The sequence below is a fragment of the Dendrobium catenatum genome, unplaced genomic scaffold (genome assembly GCF_001605985.2).
Source record: "Dendrobium catenatum unplaced genomic scaffold, ASM160598v2 fragScaff_scaffold_266, whole genome shotgun sequence".
NCBI classification, from domain to species: domain Eukaryota; kingdom Viridiplantae; phylum Streptophyta; class Magnoliopsida; order Asparagales; family Orchidaceae; genus Dendrobium; species Dendrobium catenatum.
The window spans coordinates 244,260-261,526 of record NW_021318728.1 but is presented as its reverse complement, the minus strand read 5'-3'; the positions used below and the strand labels follow the sequence as shown (position 1 = coordinate 261,526).

At 34.0% G+C, this 17,267-nt stretch overlaps 2 protein-coding genes across 2 annotated transcripts; one reads left to right on the top strand and one right to left on the bottom strand.

Moving 5' to 3' along the window:
- Nucleotides 1-1,248: 1,248 nt before the first annotated feature.
- On the top strand, nucleotides 1,249-2,509 carry LOC110103320 (leucine-rich repeat extensin-like protein 2; the record flags this gene model as incomplete). Its single annotated transcript, XM_020831984.2, is given in 1 exon segment — nucleotides 1,249-2,509. A coding segment is annotated over 1 exon segment (1,080 nt), but the record flags the coding sequence as incomplete, so codon positions are not given.
- A 1,713-nt stretch (nucleotides 2,510-4,222) lies between these two features.
- LOC110103338 (acid phosphatase 1) lies at nucleotides 4,223-17,028 on the bottom strand. Its single transcript, XM_028693394.1, has 3 exons — nucleotides 16,400-17,028; nucleotides 10,339-10,548; nucleotides 4,223-4,617 (listed from the first exon to the last, which is right to left on the bottom strand). The coding sequence occupies exons 1-3, from the start codon at nucleotides 16,789-16,791 to the stop codon at nucleotides 4,440-4,442; spliced, it is 780 nt and encodes a 259-aa protein (XP_028549227.1). The 5' UTR covers nucleotides 16,792-17,028; the 3' UTR covers nucleotides 4,223-4,439.
- Between the last annotated feature and the right edge of the window lie 239 nt (nucleotides 17,029-17,267).

Genomic DNA, 17,267 nt, shown 5'->3' with positions numbered 1-17,267 from the left:
ATCTAATATCTCTACTCTCCTAACCGGGTCATCGGAAGTCCGGCGTTTTATGTGACCAAACCATCTAAGGCGACTCTCTCTAATCTTATCTTCTACTGGATCTACTGCAACCTTTTCACGTATATGCTCATTTCGTATCGTATCTCTAAGGGTAAAGCCACTCATCCACCTAAGCATCCTCATCTCTGCCACACTTTTTTTTTTCATCTTTGTCACACTTAACTTAGTATTATGCTTCTCTTTTTAATGGCCAACATTCAGCACCATAAAGCATTGCAGGCTTCACTACCATCTTATAGAATTTTCCCTTAAGTTTGAGGGGTACATTTCTATCACATAACAAGCCCGATGCATTTCTCCACTTCAACCATCCAACTTGAATTCTGCTAATAATATCCCCATCTATTTCACCATCACTCTGAACAATAAATCCAAGAAACTAAATTAGGATAAATTTGGCAAAACGAGAAACTAAATTAAAATCAATTTTATATTATAATTACAACATGATAAATTATTTTGATCAATTTTATATAGTCGATGAATTATATTAGAGCAATGTGATATTTTGAGATTAAATAGTTTGGGATGATTTTTTACTAATTTGTAAAGGTGCTGCAAAAAAAATATATATTTTTTTAAAGTTATTACTTATTACAGAAAGTAAATTTTTAGCAACTTTTTAAAACAAAAAAAAAATAATGACTAAATAAAAATTATAATTGCGGTATGAAAAATAACAATGAAAAACAACTCCCGAATAAGAGAAATTATTATGTGCGGTCACTGAGTGACGTACAGAGGCGAATGAGATCGTACCACATTATTGTTGTTATGTGTACCGCTACAGTGTACAGCTCAATACCGGGTGACATTGCACTTTTTGATTCGCCTCCGAATCATTAGGTGATGGCACAGAATAATTTGTCTCCAAATAAAGCCTAAATTGGTCACACACAAATAGTTGGCCAATATTTTAAAAACAAAATTATTGATAAATCAAATCAAATAAAACATGTTGGCACTATTTACACCCTTGCATTCAAAGCATCTCCAGCAAATTAGCAATAAAATAACATTTTTTTAAATGATTAGTAATAAATTACAAAATTATAATTAAATTAGAAATAATTGTCTATAGCAATCATTACACTATCAATCACTTCATATGACATAAGAATTTTTAAAATTATTATTAAAAAAATAAAATAGAACTTTGCATTACAAAATAATAACATGCATTCATTTGCGAGCACCGACAACGTCGAGTACATTGCCCTCCAATCATTCAAATCCTCCATTTCTGATGACCCCAACGCCATTCTCTCCTCCTGGAGCGGCCCCAACATCTGCTCTTACAAAGGCATCTTCTGCTCCGACCCACCCGAACCCCTCTCCTCCGCTTCTCTCGTCGTCGCCATCGTCGACTTAAACCGCGCCAACCTCGCCGGAACCCTAACCCCCGACCTCTCCCTCCTCTCCCACCTCTCCGCTCTCCACCTCAACTCCAATCGCTTCTGTGGCTCCATTCCCCTCTCCCTCTCCAACCTCGAATACCTCTACGAGCTCGACCTTAGCAACAACCTCTTCTCTGGCCCTTTCCCTTCCTCCACCCTCCAAATCCCTAATCTCATCTACCTCGACCTCCGATTCAACTCCTTCTCCGGTCAAATCCCCGACGAGCTCTTCCAAAACCCTAATCTCGACGCCATTTTCCTCAACAACAACCAGTTCCAGGGCGAGATCCCAGATTCTCTCTGGTCGTCCTCAGCCTCCGCGATCAACCTCGCCAACAACCAGCTCACCGGATCCATCCCGGCGAGTTTCGGGTACTCCGAACCTGGTTTAAAGGAGATTCTCTTACCGAACAACAGGCTCACCGGATGCATACCGGAAGGTGTCGGATATGTTACAGGCATGCAGGTTTTGGATTTGAGCTTCAATTCTCTTACCGGGCATTTGCCGGATTCGATTTCATGTCTCGACGGAATCGAAGTGCTCAACATTGCGCATAATAAGCTGAGCGGAGACTTGCCGGAGGTGGTTTGTGATTTGAGGAATTTACTAAATTTAACGGTGTCGTATAATTTTTTCTCCGGAGTGAGCGATGATTGTACGAGGCTTTTGTTTAGGAATGTAGGGTTTGATTTGGCCGGAAATTGTATTCCGGGGAGGGATTTGCAGCGGCCGGCGCCGGAGTGTGACGGGACGTCAGCGGGGGGTTTGAGTTGTCTCAGAGTTCCGGGAATGAGGCCGGCTGGCTGCGGTGGTGCCGGCGGCGACGGGATGAGTGGGCTACCGTACTTTTTTAGGGTTTCGGTTCCATGAGTGGGAGGAGTAGGTGAAGAGCTTTTAATGGCGATGAGCTGCAAAACTGCTGATTTTGTTTCATGGCTGGAAAGCTGGCTGGCCAGTGATGGGTGAAAATGATGACTAATATTGTAATTTAGCTTATTGTCGGGGGTTGATCTCATAAGTTTTATTATAAATGTGACTATTTTTGTATTTACATATCTATCCGTTAATTTTTTTTTATATAGCAATAAAATATTTTTTTTATTAAAAATAAAATATACCTTAAATATCTTCCAGTTTAGTTTTGATATTTTTATATAATATTTTAGTTTCAATCATAGTAAATTATATACATAAAATATTTATTTTTAATGATGTGATTTATATGATTTTTTTAATTGTTTTAGCTAAGAAAAAATGAATATTTAACTTTTTGGACATGTTCTCCATTTCATGGATAAGTGTATTGAATAATTGCAATTTGAGCTATTGGAAATTGCAATTTTATGAAAGGGCTAATTTGGTTGGTGGGTAGTAGAAATTAAAATATGTTTTAAAGAAGTGATGATTTTTTAAAAAATATGTTATTTTGCTGGGTGTAACTGAAAATTCATAAAATTAAATTTCTGAAACTTATTTATTTTGTGTAAAATTTTAATAAAGAATAAATTTATTTATTTTTAAAATGTAGGATTTAGATCTATCTTGAAACTATTATATGTTTAATAATTGAATTTTTATATTTATTTAATATTTTAAATTTATTAAAATATATTTTATTTTAAATAAGATAATATTGATAATATTTTTGAGGAGAAATGTTATGGATGAGAAATAATGGGAGATGATTATGGTTGTTTAGTTTTAAGGTGTGAAGGTATGATATGGAGTTGATAGTGAAGTTTCAAAGGGTCTAAGGGATAGTTGGAGCAAACGGATCAATACTATGTGTGGTTAATCTAGGCTTCGTTTGGGACGGATTTCTTTCTGCTTCTTAAAGCAGCTTTTTAGTACAAAATTTTTAATTTTTTACTAGAAAGCCGCTTTAAGAAGCACTAAAAAAGCCGCCCCAAATGAAGCCCTAGTGTTTGTTGAGAGAATGTAGAAGACCTTTAAAAATACTTTGATGGTTGTGAGGATTGAGAGCTAGTCCTAAAATAACATGCTAGAATGTAGGAGTAAGAGATTGGACAAGGGCTTATTGATGAAAACAACAAGCACATAAGAGATGATTACAAGGACTCTTAAACTACCACCATAAAAATAATAATAATAATAACAATAGGTTAAAAAATAGAGAAATTATTCTGTGCGGACACCAGACAGAAAAAATCATCTTTTTTTGTCTTTGTAAATAGTAAAAACGCAGTATGAACAATAAAATCGCAGCTCACTATACTTTTACTTTCACAGAGACAAAACCGAATGATTCTTTAGTCTGATGTCCACACATAATAATTCATAAAAAAAGTGAGCATGCAATGTCTAGCTTATTCTTGCAATACTTCACTCCAATACCCTCGCCTTTAACATGACATAGTACAATGCTACAATTTGACTTCCATATTAAAATACGGATCACGATACTTGTCACCTCATTTTTTAGCCTAGTCTCTATCTATAAGATTTCATTTGGGATAACTTTTTTATTATTATTTTTTTAAAAAAAATTATTACAAATATTTTTTTTTAATTAGATATTTTTATACTTTAAAAATTATTTTAAAAAGTAATAAATGAACAAAAGAAAGCAATGAGTTATTGAGAACTCCTAAGAAAATGAAATATTATAATTTTAAAGGCTAAAAACTTACTTAAACCCAATGAAAAAATTTTCATATTAAAACACAATAAAATTAGAAAAATAATGAACATTATAATTATAAAACTATACGTACATATACAAATATATAAAGACATATATATATATTTATTTTAAAGCAAATTATTTTAAATAGAACTATATTTCCCCCAGAATATTCTGAGTGAAATAAATTAAAGTTCAAGGAGATCAAATTGTGCAGCTACATCAAGAAAAGCATAAGGATGTTTCCAGTTCTTACCTCGGCACTTGATTAATTGGCCTTGCCACACATTTGACCTACAAATTTGCACAGGTCAAAGAATAATTACAGATATACAGGTTATTTGATAAAATACATTGGGTTTGGGAGCTTGAATGATCTTGTGGCCATTGGTGGTCCATATAAGTCGCTCCATTGGTCACCAGAGCTGCCATGAATCACGAAGCCTTCAGCTTCCAATTGAGCTCTCTTCTCTGATTTATATATCAGTGCAGATTTGCCAATATCAGAGGCTTCCCTGTTTCAGTAGAACAGATGGGTATTAAGAGCAGATTTGATTAAAAAATTGTTTGTACAGGAGGAAGCTAATGCTATGTGGAAAAATGTAACTAGTGATATTAAAAAAGTTATAAAAGATGTGCTTCAAGTATCAAAGAAAAAAACTCATAATAGTAAAAACAATCAGTGGTTGAATCAAAATGTGCAAGAAAAAATTAAAAATAAAAAGATTTGTTATAAACATTAGTTTAGATGTAAAAAATTCTAATAATTGAAGAATATATAACGTGGCCCATAAAGAATCTAAGAAAGCGATATGTGATGCAAATATTTTAGGTTTTAATGGTTTATATAATAGATTGGATATTAAGGTGGACGAAAGATATATGTATAAGTTAGCTAAACAAAAAGATAGAAGTAGTACGTATTTAGTTCAAGTGAAGTATACTAAGGATGAAGATAAAAAAAATGCTTTTATTAGAAAAGAACATTCAACAAAGGTGGATGAGATATTTTACTAAACATTTCAATGAAGATTGTAAGAATATGATTGACTTTAATGACCTTAGTACCCTAAATGAAAATAAAGATTTTTGTTTTTATCATTGTATTAGTAAAATCGAAATTAAAGAGGCTTTAAAGAAAATGGTGTGGAAAAGTTGTTGGACTTGATGATATTCCAATAGAGGCGTGGAAATGCTTATGAGATGAAGGAATTTCTTGGCTTACTAAAGATTTTATAATTATTTTGAAGACTAAAAGGATGCCCGTAGAGTGGAGAATAAGTATGTTGATTCATATTTTTAAGAATAAAGGTGATGCACAAAATTTTGCAAATTATAGAGGAATTAAGTTAATGTGTCATACTTTAAACTATAGGAAAGAGTTATGGAGCATAGGTTGCAGCATGATACTAATGTTTCTCAAAATTAATTTGGATTCATGTCGGGTAGGTCTACTATGGAAGCTATAGATTTATTGAGAGGTTTGATGGAAAAGTATAGAGAGAATAAGGAGGATCTACATATGATATTTATTGATTTAGAGAAAGCATATGATAAAAGTTCAAGAGAAGTGCTATAGAGAGTTCTAAAAAAGAATGGGGTTAATAATGCTTATATTTAAGTCATTAAGGATATGTATGCATGAGCTATTACTTGTGTTCAAACATAAGGTGGTTGGATCAAATATATACCTATTTCAGTTGGATTACATCAAGGATTAGCATTAAACCCATATTTGTTTGCTTTAGTCATGGATATTCTTACTATACATTTGAAAGAGGTTGTACCCTGATGTATGCTTTTTGCTGATGATATTCTTCTTGTTGATATGTCTAGAGAGGGAGTGATGTGATGCATGCAAGGAGTTAGCGAGAGATTATAAAAAAGAAATTGTTAAAAGTTAACCAATATAAAAGTATGCATCAAATCAAAGAAAGATTTTATGAATTTGTAGTTTTCCACTTGCTTAGACAAAGAAGTACATGAAAATTAACCAAAACGCTCTTAATCAAGTACAAAGGCAATAGTAAAGTTAATAGCTTATAATAGAGATCCGAAATTTAATAATGAGAGATTCACCTTGAGGGGTTTCTCACTCAACTACTCTTAAGCTTAGTGGATGAGGATACTCCACACTAGACTTGAGATCACCACTAGGAAGAGGGAACCGAAGAACTTTGTTGTTGGAAAGGTAGTCGGCGGTGGAGGATGCGAGGATCTTTCGATGAGGAGAGAAGGTGTTCTGGGTCGTTGAAGTTCGATCATCTCGGCGAGGCAGTAAACGATGTGGTTGACGTAGCATTCCACCGAGTCGTCGTACTCCCAATCTGGCTCGTAGAAAGGAGAACAGAGGATGTCGATTTCTCCTTGGGCGTTGTAAGCAAACCCGTGATCAACTTCCGTATCTACCATGCAAGAACATCGGCGTATCGTGGTGGTTTGCTGTGGAGGAGCCGCCAATTGGGAGGGCAGCCGAGAGGAGGAAGAGAGGGGGAGGGAGACGGGTGGAGAGGAGGAGGGAGGGTTCGGCTAGGGCTATGGCTGAGGTGGGTTGTTTTGGGTTTAGTGGGATAAGTGCAGAAATTAGAAAATCCTGAATTTTATTTCAGATTTTATTAAGGGCAGAGGAAGATTAATTTGAATTCAAATTAACTCCAAAGTAAGGCTATGGGCGGCAGCTGTAGGAGGGAATTAAGGGGGTATTAAGTGGGGATTTGGGTTTAATTGGAAAGAGAAATTAAAGTGGAGGGAGGGCCGGCCATAGGAGAAGGGGAGAGCATGTCTAGATTCATTGTATGTAGTCCCCAATGGAATTAATGTGATTGAAATCAAATCTGATTTTAATTTCAGATTTGATTTAAATTGAAATAACTTCCTAATGGGGTTTTAACTCACTATGAAGGTTTTTAAAATTCAAAATAGATTGAATGCCAACAATGATTCTTTCCTAAATAGCAACGAGGTATTTTAGGAAAGTAATTATGGGAAAATTTGAAATTCGAAATTCAAATTAGGTTGAGCATGTAGAGGGGGAGAGGGGTGTGAAGGTCGGAAGGCTGGGCTGGTGGCCGGCGGCTTGGGCGGCCAAGGGATGGGACGATGGGTTGGGTAGGGATTTAAGCTTTGGAAGGAGCAAAAGAAAGGGGGGGGTGAGAATGGTTAGGCCAGCGGGTGGATGGGTTAGGAGAGGGGTTGAAAAAAAAAGATATTGTAGAACCGCGAACCTTGGAATCCTCTAAAGGTTGACGGGTATTGCTTTTACCAACCTAGAGTTTCTCCTCTCAAAAACGCACTTAGAGATCAAGCAAAGAAGTATGACATTTCATTCATAATTCATCAGCTAATACAATAGAGGAGGTCACAATATATAGGCCTAAAGAAATAAAAAGACAATGACTCATATGCCCTTGGGGCTACAACTCAAGAAGACTCAAAAGAAAGGGTACAACCGTAAATAACAATTAATACATAAAATCATCAAAATAAAGACTAAGCATCAGAAATAAAGACTGTGGATCGTAGCCATCGATCTACGACTCCTGCGCTGATATACTCGTCGATAACGTCTGTCGATATCCTCATTAGGGAGTTGAAGACAAACTTGAATTATGGAGGTCAACCTTAAAGTTTAAAGACTTTCATTTGAGTTGATCTAAAACTAAATATATGGCATGTAATTTTAGTAATAATAGATCTAGTGGGGGATTGAGACTTTGGGCGATCAAGTCATTAATAAGAGTACATGTTTTAAATATTTTGGATCTATTGTTCAAAGTGATGGTGAAATAGATGTGGTCATTATTAGTAGAATTCAAGTTGGATGGTTGAAGTGGAGGAATGTATTGGGCATATTGTGTGATAGAAAAATCCCCCTCAAACTTAAGGAAAAATTCTTTAAGATGATAGTAAGACCTGCAATGCTTTATGGGATGGAATGTTGTTCATTAAAAGATAAGCATAATATTAAGTCAAGTGTTGCAGAGGTGAGGATGCTCGGGTGGATGAGTGGCTTTACTCTTAAGAGACCGGATACGAAATGAGCATATATCTGAAAAAATTTGGAGTAGCTCCAGTGGAAGATAAGATTAGAGAGAGTCTCCTTAGATGGTTTGGTCACATAAAACGACGACCTTCCGATGACCTGGTTAGGAAAGTATATGTATTAGATTTGACTTGTGTTAAGAAAGGCAGAGGTAGACCTAAAAAGACTTGATTAAAAAATATTAAAAATGACCTTTCATTATTAGATTTAAATGAGAATTTGACTTTAAACATGACACAATGGAGAAAATGGATTCATGTACATACTGGGATAAAGGCTTGATGTTGTTGTAGTTTTATCATAGCATTATTGTAGCACAAGTTGAAAAATGAAATAATGGCCGTAGCAATTCGAAGAAAGAAGAAAACCAAGAGGGGGAGGTTTCGGGATGCCTACCAAAACCAAGAGGGGGGAGGTTTCGGGATGCTTTTGGTAGGAGATATTAAGAGATATAGAGATTAAAATCAAAGGAGGGGAGAGTTTGAGAAAAAGAGAGAAGAAAAGTGGAGGGAAGAGAGAAGGTGATTTTATAAATTCCATTTATTCAACAAATGATCAAAATACTATCCATTTAACTCTTATTTATAGAGATAAGATTTACAAGATACAATCAAATAATTTAAATTGAAATCTAAAGAACTTCTAAAAAATCATATCATCAAATTTAATAAAATGAGGCTAGTCTACATATTAAATGCAATAAAATCGAAATAAATGCTAATATATTCTAAGAATTAGATTATTCTAGAAATAATCTTCTTGATTTGTGTGAGCTAGTGTCCTAGTTAAGGGAAAGCTTGCTTTGAGGAAAATGTTTCAAAATGCTAGGCACTAAATTGTCGCAGTTTTATTGATGTGGTTTCGGTTGTCTATGCTTGTTTTATGTAAACTAACTTCTATGTACTAAAAAATACAATTTTTATATTTATTTAAAACATAATGAGCTTAACTTACTCTTACTCTACTATAAATTCTATATTATTAAATTACTAAAAATAAAATTTTTATATTAAATGTGTAAAAGCAATTGAAAGAGTTAAATTACTATAAATTCTTCTACGAAACAACTACTTCAATTCAGTTTCAAAATTCACCTTCTAAACACTTGAGAGCCTAAATAATCTGAGGTTCAGAGTTTAGAACCTCACTTAATGAAGCTGAATAAAACTCATCAACCGATTAAAAAGATCACAGCAATCAAATAGTAACTAAGCTCAAAAGAGTCATCAAAACTGCTAAAAACAATAACATGCAAAACGTTCAGACAAAGATCCATCAGGGTAAGAGAAACAAATTCCAAATCTACGGCATGTTCAGATATCATGTTTCAATGGAAAACGTAAACGGGTTGAAATTTGATATCTCTAGCTGCAGAATTATTATCAAGAACAAAAAATAGCATGAATTTTCCATTTAATTTTTCTTCATTTTCCTTCAAAAAAAAAAAAAAAAAAAGTATAGAAAAAAAAAAAAAAAAACAGCCTTCAAGATAGCAATCCTACTATTACAAGGTACTAGTTTGCTCGGCAATTTATGGTGGATTCTATTACAACTCAGATGTTCCTGGAAACTTATGAGAACTATCCAAATTTGGTTTGTTCGATTCTTCAGATAACTTTGTATACCCCTAGCCTAATTGATGTATTTTCAATCACTCAAATGTTCTTTAGAAAGCTGTTTCGGTTAACAAATCGCAATCTCTTGCCTTGAGTTTACACTTTACATCCGACTGATTTGAAATTCACATAAAAGTGCAAGTAAATATTGAGAAATAATTTTGTTATTGGTCTATCTAACTTTGCATGTCTTGTTTATTCCAAATATAAGAAACTTATGGAGGAAATAAAAGGAAAAAAAAACAACTAATAATTAATGAGGACTAAGATGTGTACGAATTATTGGAAATCATTAAACCTTTCACCTTGAAAGCAATAAATCAACATAGTTATAAGGACTGTCAACCAGTTTTTTTGACTTCCCAGTTTTATAGTTTGAACATTTCAACATGAGTCCGTTAGTAAACTAATATGGATCATCAATAAACTGGATGCATATCATGAATTCAGCGCAGACATCCTTTTATTAGATGAAAGAAGCAAGATGTTTTTTCTGTAAAAGCTAGAAATAGTTTCATTAGCTATAATTTGAAATATATTACCAAGCACATTATAGATAGAGCAAGCTGTTAGAGTACCTTAAGATGAGCCTTTCCCAATTTTTGTACCCTGCAAATAATAGATTCTTCTCAGTGGAATTCCGCTGAGTTTCAGAGCGCCCTGTAAGCAGCACCAAAGAAAATCCAAGCCGTTGGAGTTCATTGTACAGTTTCAAGCTGGCTGGTAAAGCTGGCGCCCTTGCCAATTCCACCCACTCATCAAAGGAAGTTTCATTGAAAGGCTCTGATCTATGCAAGGTCAAATAATAATAATAATAAATAAATAAATGAAATCACAAGCAAAAAGAAATGATAAAATTGGAGACTTCTGTGTAGAAGGGCAGAAAGATAGCTGATAGTTTTTTTGGCTTGGAACGATAAAAAACTCAAACTAACCAGCTGAACAACGCGTCATCCCTGAGTAGAATCTAACTTGAATTGAAATTGGATTGAATTGAATCAAATTAGCTCTACATAGGATCAAAACATGGTTTTTAGTGGTTTTGGATTGGCTTCACCTGGTTTTGACAGTTTCGGATGAAACTAGGGAATTTCACACAGAATTTATAGGTTCTGAATGAACATTGGTAAAAATTTTGTAGAAGTCAAAATCTTATTAGAATTATATAGTTGATGACCCCATCAAATACCATGTGTTTATTACAACTAGAGCTTCAGTTAGGTAATACTTCTTGGTTCACTTTTTAAAATATGTTATAACCATAAAAGTAAAAATTCACATCCTCTTAAAACTGACAAAACTATCACACTACCTGCTGAAGGGATGTTTGCTAGAAGAAATTATGAATTTTGAGAGTTTTTAATACAATGTAAAACTTATATATGCATTTAAGAAATGCATAAGTTTGTTAGAAAAATATAAGCCTAACATAATGTTGAATTTCTATTTTTGTAATCAAATACGTCATTGCTATAAATATATTATCTAGGAAGATAGAAATATTATTATTTATTCCTCAATAGATTCAAATACAAATTTCCTCTTAATTATTGTAATCAAATTATTATAAGGAATAACATACAATCCCAAGAGATCAAAATATCATTTAATTATATATTTGATCACAATAACTAGGATAAATTCTTTATCTTCATAATAAAAACATCCTAGAACATGACATTCTAGCCCAGGGGATGTAAATATCACTTTGTTACAGGTTCAAATATGAGAATTAAGATTTTTTTTTTTTTTTTGAACTTTTGGTTTGCGGTTCCCAAAAGATTCTTCCTCTACTTTATTTAGGAGCTAAATAAAGTAGGATTTATTTAAACTGGGTTATAAGAGCAAATCCTTATAGTTAATTGAAAGTAAAAGTTAGGAAATTTATTTTAGGAAAATATTTTTAGGAATAAAATGTGAGATTGATTGTGATCTTCTCCTATGATTTTGTTTCCTAATTAGGACATATATTTGTGTGTGGATGTAGTACCGTTTTCAACAAGAAGAATAATGAATTAGGAAATTATTCATGGTACCAAAGCTAGTTCTCTAAACCCTAATCCCTTCAGGCCACCTCTCTTTAGCAGATTATTTATGACTGTCTCTTCTATATTTATCAAGCTGATTTTCATTGGTTAGTATTTGTCCTGACCTTCTTATATACTTAAAACAACCATATTCGTTCTTCCTCATCTGGTTCTTCATAATATGAAATGGCCTCATTACAAACATTTGGCATCACAACATCAAAATTGGGAAGCAGTTTAGAAATTCCAAACCTTGGAGGCAGTGATTTTTCTCTTATTTTCATCATATGACACAAATTAAATGGATATAATTATTTGTAGTGGTCATAATCTGTATTGTTGTTCATTTATGATAAGGGAAAGGATGAGTATCTCATCGGAGCAATAGCCATGCCAGAGATTATAGATCCCAATTTCAAAATGAAGATTGAAAATAGTATGATCATGTCATGGCTTATCAATTCCATGAACAATAATATAAGTAAAATTTTCTTACTATTTGGGATTACAAAAGAAATATGGGATAAATCCAAAGAGACTTACTCCATCTCTGAAAATACTTCAGAGTTGTTTCAAAGAAATTAGTACTTCATGCTTTTGCCAAGGAGAGCAATCTGTTACTCAGCATTACATTATTGGCAACAAGTTGACTTATTTGAAAGTCACTCATAGACATGTCCAGAAGATACAGTAATGTACAAGCATATTATGGAACAAAAAAGACTCTTCAAGCTTTTCTTAATACTTAACAGAGAGTTGGATGATGTTCGAGGTCGAACCATGGGCAATAAACCACCACACAGTCTTAGGCGTGAAAAAAAAAGAGAAAAAAAATAATGATGAGATCTAAGGAACAAACCAAATCAATGTTGGATGCATCTGCCCTTGTTGTACGATTAACTAACAATAATGGTAAAAGAACATAAAAAATGGGAAAGGCCTTGGTGTGATTACTGTAAGAAATCAAGTCGTTACAAGGAGACTTGTTAGAAGCTCCATGGCAAACTGGTTGATTGGAAACCAAAGCCACGGTTTGATAGAGACAGTAAAGCATATGTGACTTCCAACTCTGAGAGTGCTCTTGTTCTTGACCCTAGCCCATTTAGCAAAAAACAGATAAATTTGCAGCAGAAACTACTTAGTCAAGTTGGCAGTAGTAGTATTACTGGGACAAGTTTGGTTCTTCAAACAAATTTGCATACTGCATTCACTACTAACATAGGGGAAATAAGGACATGGATAGTCGACATTGGTACTTCAAATCACATGATAGGAGATGCTACCCTTCTCCAAAATCACAAGCCAAGCAGTGGTCAAGGTAATTGATCTAAATGTTAATGCCACAAAAGATGGTCCTCTAGTAGAAATCGCTTAAAAGGCCAATATCTAGCTCCTCTACTCACAAAAAAGGGTCAAATGTTGCTTCTGTTCCCACTACATCTCCCACTAGAGGAGACAAGAAGCTGAAATTCGTAGTAGTCTATGAATCAAGAAATTTTGCAATTTTTGAAGTCGGATCAACCTCTGCCCTTCTTTCCATAAACAAGAAAACAGAGAAGGAACCAAAATAGGAGAATTAGAAATAAGAATGTCAGGGAAAGAAATATTGCAGAGTTGGAGGCTCTAAAACAAGTCGAATTTGAGCTGATAGAGAATTCACTGTTCCTCCTACATCTCCATTCCTTGGTGGGAGTCAATTCCATCATATTTTGTTGCCAAGGGGGAGGAGGATGTTAGCAAGATAACAGAATATCTGCTACACCCTTTTGACTATTGTGTGGGGAGGACTTACGATGATAAAATGATACAACGAAGTAAAGTTTTGAGGAACATAATTCATCCTGGTGCCGTTCAATCAGGAGAAACTAAAGAGGAATATATCAACCACGTGAAAGAAATGATAGCTAAGAGATTGGTTAAAGAAGTCCAAAAGAAAAAGAATATGAGAAAAAAGTATTGATCCCACATATTCTCAGGGTCATTAAAAGGTATGCCAAAGAACTTGTCATATATGCTGTAGTAGATGGGTATCACAAGGTCCCAAGACGACCTTGTTCTAGATCAGGAGAGAGAGTTTTGATGGGGTCTACCCCGAGTCAACATCAGAAAGTTGAGTCAGCCATGCATCGAGTGAAGCACCCAATAGAATCTCATACTGCAGTCAGAGTGATTAATGAGAACAGTTCAGAATATATCAAAAAAATCATAGCTAGAAAATTAAAGAGATCTATATCTCCTCAAAAAGAATATCTACCTTGCAAAGTCAGTTGAATAAGAAATGAATATTCTCCTAGAACAGTAAATAGACCTCCGATTAAGAGTTATGATCCATCCGCTTTGCTAAATAATGCTAGGTTACGCTCATTTATGCATAACACTGCATCATCTGTTGAGAAGGAGGTTCAACAACCCACCATGGGTGCCACTCTCGTGATTAATAGTCCATAAGTAATCAGAAAGGAAAAATGAATAGAAAATGAGAAGGATGAGGAAGTGAAACTCAAGAAGAAGAAAGAAGCTGAAAATAAAAAGGGAGATGATAATCATAAAAAGGAAAAAACCAAGGAGAATAAAAGAGAAGAAGAGTGAATGGATAAAGATCCATTTACTAATAAAATTCTGGAAGAGTGCCATGAAAACATTTGGAACTAAAAATATAAATGATCAAAAGAGAGATTGAATGGGAAAGAACTAGAAATGATTTTAAGAGGATATAGAATCTTTTCCCATCGATCCTAAAATAGTTGAGGACAGATCCATTGAGAATGCCGTTGAGATCAAGGATATCCTTAAGCATAAAAAGGAGAACATGATTCAAGAGTTTGATCATGAGCAGGATGATCTATTGGTATATTCTAATGAATAATATATTCCTAGTGGAAGCATTTTTATGAGGAGACTAAAAATCTTCATTGAAAAATAGTAATTTTGATAGGCTGCACAAAGAAAAAAAATGGAGAAACCATTGTTGCAGATTCAGCCCCAAATTTGGCAAGTCAGCTTAGAAATAAGAATGAGCACATTAATAAGTTAGAAAATAAAATAAAAGAGATGATGATGAAAATGGCAATGATGCAAATGCAAATGTCGATGTCACAACGAGCTCGGGATGAATCTCCTCAGCCGACAGTTCATGTGTCAAATAGACAAACACCAGATGAAAGGGAACAGGGTCAAAGTAAAAGTATAGAGATAATTGATGAAGATTCAATGGTATCTTAAATGAATGAAATAATATTTTAAAATAAAAGAAAATTTATAAAGATTCTTTTTTTTTTTTGTTCTTCATGCAACTTTGGAGAATGTGGATAAAAAATAACACGCCTATATATGGTTTGGCCCTTTCTTTAACTTCAAAATAAATTTCAATTTATTCATTATAATGGATTTTCATTTTGTAAAATAATAATTATCTAATTTTATTTTATTTACATTCTTAGAATACATTTAAGTAAAAAATGACTTCAATAGGATCCTCAATATGTTTTCCCTCAAAAAGATTTAGAAATTTTAAATATGAAAAGCCATGTGTAAAATATTGTTTTCCAGATGAAGAAGAATAAAATCACTCTACAATAGACTGATTCTTTACTTTAGATGCATATAAATCTTAGTTTTATATGAAGAAATACCTCGAATTTTATGGAAGATAATACTGAGATGATAACATAATGTAACAAAAGATGGTTTTGGTCTCTCGATGATATGAAAATTTTGGATATTACAAATCTTTCTCCTGAGGAGCCATAATTGGAAGAAATATTATTTAATGATAATAATAATGAAGGTCAAAGACAAATACATAATAAAGAAGCCAATCTCATTATTCCTTTTATTGAATAGTTGACTGTTGTATATTGAATTTTTATATTTTACTAGACAATTCAGGCTTACTTTTTGACATTATGAGCTAGACAACTATTTATCAACCATTTAGATTTTCAAAATTAATATTAGAGTTAAATGACATTATTTTCTTATTATTCTTAATATTCTATTTATTTAATTTCAATGCACTTTTTTTAAGATATAAAAATTATATTGTCGTATCCAACCCATATATGTGTCCTATATTAACAATAATTGGCATGTCTCAAATCTATATCATGCCATGCCTGTATCATCGTGTTCATGTGTGTGCATCTTAGATTACTATTATATATGATTATGCTAAATAGGAAAAGTCCAAAAATAATTGTTGATATCCAACTTGATTGTAAAGCATGTTTTGAGTATGTTTTATTTTTTTTTAGATGTTTGTGTTAATAGTTTCAAAAGCCCGTGTCACCTAGTTTTAAGTTTAGAAGAAATATTTTTAAATACATGTTGTGGAGGTTCTTTACCAGGTGAAGCTCAAGAGTAATTGCCCAAAGAAAAACAGAACACCCTTAACAATTTTTGGTCATATTACACAAAAAATATATATATAACTAGGTGATATGGGAGCATATAAATAAATTTTCGATATTATGGGGGCATATAAATAAATTTTCACCGACTTTTAATTTAAATCAAAATCAAATAAAACTAAAAAAAATCATGCCCTGCAAGATATGATATAAAATTGAGCCAACATATCTAAACTGAAGAGCAGATAGTTCACAACCCATACCCAAAATCGACTTCTATATAGTAGGGCAGATTAGAAAGAAGAGTCTCGTCAACATCAAAGATCCACGCATCCTTCCCGTTGCCGGCAATATCAAAATCCCTCGCAAAGTAAATCGCCTCGACGGCGACCACCTCGGAATCCGAAACGTAGTGGTCGCCCTTCATGTAGGCTTCCACGAATCCGCGGCATCGAGCTGGAATCGTCGCCCAGTAGCCGGCGTTGTTGGTCTCCACAGAGAGTCTCCAGCTATCGCAGAAGAGGTCATTGTTGATCCACTCCCTATTGCCGTTTGTGATCTGGGTGTCGCCTGGGAAGATACGCAGGATTTTCTGGGAAAAAGAGACCGTGATTAAGGCGGATAGGAGGAGGAGGAGGAGGTGGAAATGAGTCATTGGAAAGGAAAACCCTAACCAGAAATGGTGTCCAAGTTTCAGCTTTGGAGATTTGGATGGCTGGAAGTGGAGGATGCGTTGATGGCGACTGCCCAAATCCGCCACCCAGCCACCGCACTCCGCAGCTATGGAATATACGGTAGCAAATGTGTTTCTTGTGCGCTTTTCCACCCAATCCAATAATCGCTTTCGATCGTCGACCGGTCCCGATTTGACCGAAATCTGGAAAAAATTATGTCGGCTGACACCATTTGTGCAACAGAATAAGATGACTTAAAATTTATTAAATTTATTTTTATATTAATATTAAATATGAATATTTTATATTTCATTAATTTTAAAATTATTACTGTTGCGTCCTGGAAAATTCGCGACGGTAGAGAAATATAAAATTTATTGTCATAGCTTTGTACGAAGATCCAGCACACAAACAGATGAAAGAGAGGATATAGCGTTCATAAGAGACACCATAGTTT